Below are 6,000 nucleotides of genomic sequence, written 5' to 3' on the forward strand. Positions count from 1 at the left end.
ACTACAACTGACTGTACGGCAAGTGGAGGAGGATTTGATCGGAGACGCCACCATATCCTGATACTCGTGACAAGATGATACAAGGATAAACTCTACCAAACCCTCTAAAAACAAAAAAATCAACGCAGAAATCCGATTTCGTAATTGATTCTGTCACACGGACTGAACCTGATGGTAAGCCGCTGTGATTAGACAGGATGCGTGGAGCACAAAGGTCAGAAGGCAGAACTTCCTGGCAGGGCCTGGGAACCACAACTCCCTGTTTGCAATTATATACAAATATCATCCTCCCTCTAATAGTTGAAAACATAAAGGTCAGATAGATCCTTTTAAATCATTTAGCTAAAGCGTTCGGCAATCCATTGTGGCACGACTCGCCGCTAATTGTCAAGTCAAACATTCCAAAGATCAGGAGCCTCAATGAGACTGTCGAGGGCATTCCTGAATAGGCTTCCAGGGTGAATGGTTGGGAAGTATGGACAATAACCTGGAACTTCCAGAAGGACAGGAGCAATCTTAGCCAGCATTCCTTTTCTAATCCGCCGTAAAGATGCCCAAAGAAAACACCGCCTCGCTGGCTAGCACGGTGCTGTGGACAAAGACACAGTCACTCTCCTTGTGTCCAACCAGCCAGACAGGGGAATATGTGACCTGGCATGGCTGCATATTGCAGTGGAAGAGCTGGTCAACTCACTGCAACAAAATCAACATAGTATCATTTAACTCAAACAAATCAGCTCATTATTTAAAAAGCTTTAACATCTTACGAGACAAGAGCATCCAACCACCATGATGTTTGCGCACTATCAAAATACAGGCATCCTTTCATCATGACTTGAGGGCCTGGGAGTAGTTTAAGGGTCACGACACAACACTCACAATTTATGCGCTAACTCGGTAACGGAGGCCATAGGCAACACGTTCATAAATAAAGCGCGCCACCAGCTAGCGCTTCCACATGCGGGCGGGCCGCAACAGGCTCAACAACTGTTTTTCTTTCTGGCTAATTTTACACACATCTAATACAGAACAGTGATTGATGTCGGAAAATAATAAAAGTCAATACATAAAACTGTCACATCATCTTTAGTGTTTGCTAGCTCTTGATCCAAGGGCAAGCGCTGTCTTTTTCATTTCGAAGCCAATACAATTGAACGCTACGAAACTCTACCTGGCAACAGGTGGCAAGGCCAAACATGATGTGAAGAATTTGTGCAATGTTGGGAAAACGTCAGTTGTAATGTATCTATGGGGGGGAAAAAAATGGCGGCTCAACAACCAGCTAACGGCTAGCAGGTTGTTGAGCCGCCATTTTTTTTCTCCATACAACAAAGCTGTCCAACAGAGGTTGATGTCAACATGTGGCGACTGAGTATTAGTCGTCACTCTCTGAGAGAATAACATGTGCTAGCGAGCTAGCAGGCGAGTCCGCTCCTCGGCTAGCTTGTCTCCCACAGCATGGGGGCCGGCATGCTACTCAATGGCAGCACCTGGCCCTGCGCTGTCCCTTTGTTGAGATCTGACTTCGCTGGATTACCATCACAACATCCACCAGCTGTCCTCTACGCTGCCCCCCCCCCCTCCTCCTCCTCCTAGCCGGACCCCGACTACTTGTTCCCCAACCCCTCCACCCCCAAAAATCCGGCTCCTCCAGCTGGATCATCTCCGAGCGACACTCTCTCAATCTGCTTAATTATCTCTCCTGCGCTCATATCGTTGGCGCCGCCCAATCCAGGCTGCATGCGATTGAAAATATTTGCTTTCACTTTCACATTTTTGCTTTCCACTTTCATTGGAGAATTTTTGCTTCATAACACAAGTTCAATAATTGGATGTGAAACGGCGTGCTAATGCTAATCAGAGCATCATTGAAGCGAAGCCCCTGTTCTCTGTCTCTGTCATGATAAAATGGCTCTCAGCTTCAAAATTGAAAATGGGGTCGCCGTCGAAATTTGCGATACTGTTGTCAAGTCCAAGCAATTAAAAAAAATATATATATATTTTGCTACTAAGAGTCTAATACATTCGTTTTGTCGTTAAAAGGAGTTAGTAAGGATTGGACTCTGACCTTGTGTCCTTTAGTGACTCACCTGTTCAGGAAGTCGGAACACTCATAAACTTGTTTGATGCGCCGCCGCTAAACTGATAGGGCGTGACATCATGGCCGCATGGGACATTAGATACACCGCTATCTGGGTGAGCAACAAAGGCAGCTGCCATATATACCGCTAAAGTATCCATGCCATTTGGGATAAAACAAAATATCTCAAGTTTGGAAGAGATACTTTAATGTACAAATAAAGGCTAGCAGAAATCCCATTTATAGGTAAATATCCAAATTAAACCCAGTTTCTGCGGCGTTCTCTTTCCTGCACCCACTTTGTGCACTCTGGATCAGGTATCTGGAAGAAGAAAGGATCTTTTCTACTCGTGTACATCTTTGTTCTTTTCTGCAGGTTGGGGGGTGGGGTGGGCGGTGGTTAGTGACCTCAGTATCCAACTGGTCCAACAACTCTGTGCTTCGCTACTCTGCCCTGCTTGAGTTTGATATTTGATGTCCTCTGTTTGCTGGAGACGCTTTTTCTTTTCTTTTTTTTAATGTCACAGCAGTGCATTTTGATGCCCCTCCATAAAAAAGGGTCATCATGCCATTGTGTTCTCGTTAAACCAACATTAAAAAAAAAAACGTCTTTGTTCACTCTCAGTGTTTTCTCGGCCGCATGAAATTACACATTGACCGATTTAATGGCACTCAGGCCACATCCCAACAGCACATGACTGATAAAACGTGGGTGGCGGTTGCTGCCAATGTGGCTCGGCAATGCGGACGAGTTACACATTGGTGAGTCCACTTATGTCTGCCTTACATTTGGTGACTGAGATTTACGCACAGAGGGGTAAAAAAAAAATAAAAATTCTTATCTATTGCTGATGTGACTTCTCATCCCACGAAAATGTGGGCCTTTTGGAGGGAAGCAGGTGGCGGAGACGGCTTCTTTTGGACCGTATCTCCTCCGTACGGCACTTAAGCATGCCGCCCCACCCCCACCCCTTGAAAAAAAAGCTACAACGGGGGCTTGAAAGAGGACAAGTGACCCCCCCGGTCAAGACACTGTAGGCTACTTCACTTGACTATTGTCGCAGTTTTTCCCACACAAACTTTTTTTCTGCACCACCCCCTCCCCCCGCCATTAGCAATTTGAAAAACAAAAAGTCTTCCCCGTGTCAAAAGACGCCCAAAGCAAGCGGTAAATGAGGACACGTCAATTAAACAAAAGCCCGGTTTCTGTGGAGACATTTAACAGGTGTACAAGAGGCGTGCGGAGGCTTGCTGATGCTCGTACTTTGGATAATCTTTTTAAAACATCGACCGCCACTTTCATAGTACGTCAACTTCAAGTAGGAATGTTTATCTGAGTGATGAGATAACAGGATGAGGGTTTTCTGGGGGGAAAAAAAATGACACCTCTCGTTGAAAGAGCGCCTCCCCAAAAAAAATGCTAAGAGAATTTAATGACACTCTAGAGTCAAATGAGTTGGTTGCACTTACATGCATCGGGAGGGCGACTCTATGCACGTCCCTCCGTTTTCACACGGCCTGGATTTATCTGTGCATCGGAAACCTGTGGGAGATGTGACAAATGACTGATGTGGAACCCATGCAGCAAATCTCCAAATAATGAGACAAGACTGCAACAGGGAGGACAAACTGATGTGACCCCCACCGCGCCTCTTATCTGAGCTCAGCCATGCAGCTTTGTGGTTGCTGTCCAATTTTCAAATGTTTCTGATAAGAACATGCTTCCTTTTTTTTTTACACATAATTGGAAAGGGTGTGTGTGTGGGGGGGGGGGGTCAATTAATTTATCCCTCAACTTATTTTAAACATACTTCTGCAAGACAGGCTCCTAGGTGCACCTACGTTTTAAAAATCTTGCTGAATTAGCATAATAGCGAGTCCTATCCACATACATTTTTAAAATGGGGGCGGGGGTTCATTAACATTCAAACAAGTGGTCGTGCTTCACAGCGCTGCATTCACACAATTGCTACACGCGACATCATTTAAAAACGCCAAATAAATTCAATTGGGAGCACTACAAGATGCACGCAGAGACTCTCCCCTGTTTTAAAACAAGGGTGACCACATTGTCGACATGTCCGGGCAAATGACCAAAGAGTTATTTACCTTCAGAAAGATGCATCAACAATAAACAAGACAAAATAATCCACGGAATATTCCCTTCCATTTCGCTGGGGAAAAAAAAAAGGTTTCCGGCACTTTTGTGGCGCCCTTTCAGTACAAATACATCCTTGAGGTATCAAATTGGCGTGAGAAAGAAGGCTCCGGAATGTGGTGGCCACGATGCTTCTTCCTTTGTCATAAAGTCGACCGGGTAGGAAGTCGCGTTAAGTCCCGTAAGAAGAGGCAGCGGGTTGGGGGTGGAGGGGGGGTAAAAAAAAAAAGAAGTCCTCCGCAGCTCAGCCACCACCGCGGATCCTCCACGACTGAGATTCTTTGAAAAACGTTGGCTGCTCGGATAGTAGCTGAAGCAGCACACTGAACACACTCCGCCTCTCTCTCTCTCTCTCTCACACACACACACACACACACACACAAGCACACACACACACACACACACACACACACACACACACACACACACACACACACACACACACACACACACACACACACACACACACAAGCACACGCACGCACACGCAGACACGCACATGCATACACAATTATTTCACTCCACTGGTTCACGTACACGCACGCACACACGCGAGCTTCTCGCAGCTCGAAGATCCTTAACATGCTTTATTGGTTCCATTGTCATTGAAAGCTAGCCGCTAGTCAGTTTAGAAAAAAAAAACTATATGAAAGGGGTCATTAAAACGACTGTGATCGTTTTATTATGTATTAAACAGTTTTTGACGCGCATGCACACACACACACACAATTTAATTAATCGCATTTTTTGGTAATTGATCGCGATTAATCGCATTTTTCGACTCCAACTAACTTGTACGAAGCTTGCGACAGACATTTCCTTGAGTGAAATCTTGGATTTCATGTGAATGTGGGTAAACTTATTCTCCTGTAAAATGCAACTGCTGAACAAAACGACAGACTCGGCTTTACAGGCATATCATTTTTCTATAAAATTGCAATTAGCATCCGTGTATAACAACGATGAAGGTCACAGCGTGAAAGAATAACTGTTTTAACCTTGTTTTTTTTAAAAATCATTCTCCGCCTTTTTTCTTAAATATGAATCAATAATTACATATTTTTCCGTGGTCTATTTTGTTTACTGTACTTCATTATTTCCTACTCTGTGCTGTGGATATGCAGATTGGTACAACCCCCCCCCCCCAAACAGAGCGCTAATACTCACTGCACACACTGTTCCTAATGTAGCGGATGTGCAAATACACTTTATTCTAGTATGGTTAAAAAAAAAAGTGGGTTGCGTGGGATAACAAATTTCTTTTGTGGAAGGCTCTGTTGTTTATTTGTGTGTTTACCGTTTGTGCATGACAAATGAGATTGCTAACTGTGTTTATGTGGCTGCCCCCCCCCAAAAAAAAACAACGAAAAAAAAAAGCCTAGCCTCCCTCATCTTAACACCCCCTCCACACACCTCACATCAGCTTGCACCTTGTATAGAGCCTTGGTTGTTCGGCGGTCAGCGCGGAGCTGCCCCCCCCCCCCCTTCCCGGAGACAATAGCCTTGATTTGAATCATAAAAGAAGTCTGGCATTATGACACAGTTTCCCCCCCGTCGGGGAGGGCGGCGCACTAATATTCAAGCTCACTTGCCCCGATGCCACCGTGCCACCATGGCCACATGAGAGCTGGCCTTGAATAAAATACAAGCGTGGGTAAAGCCGTGAATGCAGAGGGATTGGTTGGGAGTGAAGTTCGTTAGTGAAGTGATGTCATCCGCAGGGATCTGTGAATAGAACTTTTGGAGACACCCGCTTCCTATG

General features: G+C 45.2%; 1 protein-coding gene across 1 annotated transcript in view; it reads right to left on the reverse strand.

Annotated features, from left to right (window-relative positions):
• The window catches only part of notch3 (notch receptor 3), a 28,027-nt gene extending 23,530 nt beyond the window's left edge, over nucleotides 1-4,497 (reverse strand). Inside the window, exons 1-2 of the mRNA XM_086132179.1 lie at nucleotides 4,190-4,497; nucleotides 3,551-3,623 (exon numbers count right to left, since the gene is read on the reverse strand). Of these exons, the coding sequence (XP_085988305.1) occupies nucleotides 3,551-3,623; nucleotides 4,190-4,250 (134 nt within the window). The 5' untranslated portion in view covers nucleotides 4,251-4,497. The remainder of the gene's footprint in view (nucleotides 1-3,550; nucleotides 3,624-4,189) is intronic.
• Nucleotides 4,498-6,000: the final 1,503 nt, after the last annotated feature.

This window comes from Hippocampus guttulatus, chromosome 16 (genome assembly GCF_054856545.1).
Source record: "Hippocampus guttulatus isolate MCC_2025c chromosome 16, RoL_Hgut_1.0, whole genome shotgun sequence".
Lineage (NCBI taxonomy): Eukaryota > Metazoa > Chordata > Actinopteri > Syngnathiformes > Syngnathidae > Hippocampus > Hippocampus guttulatus.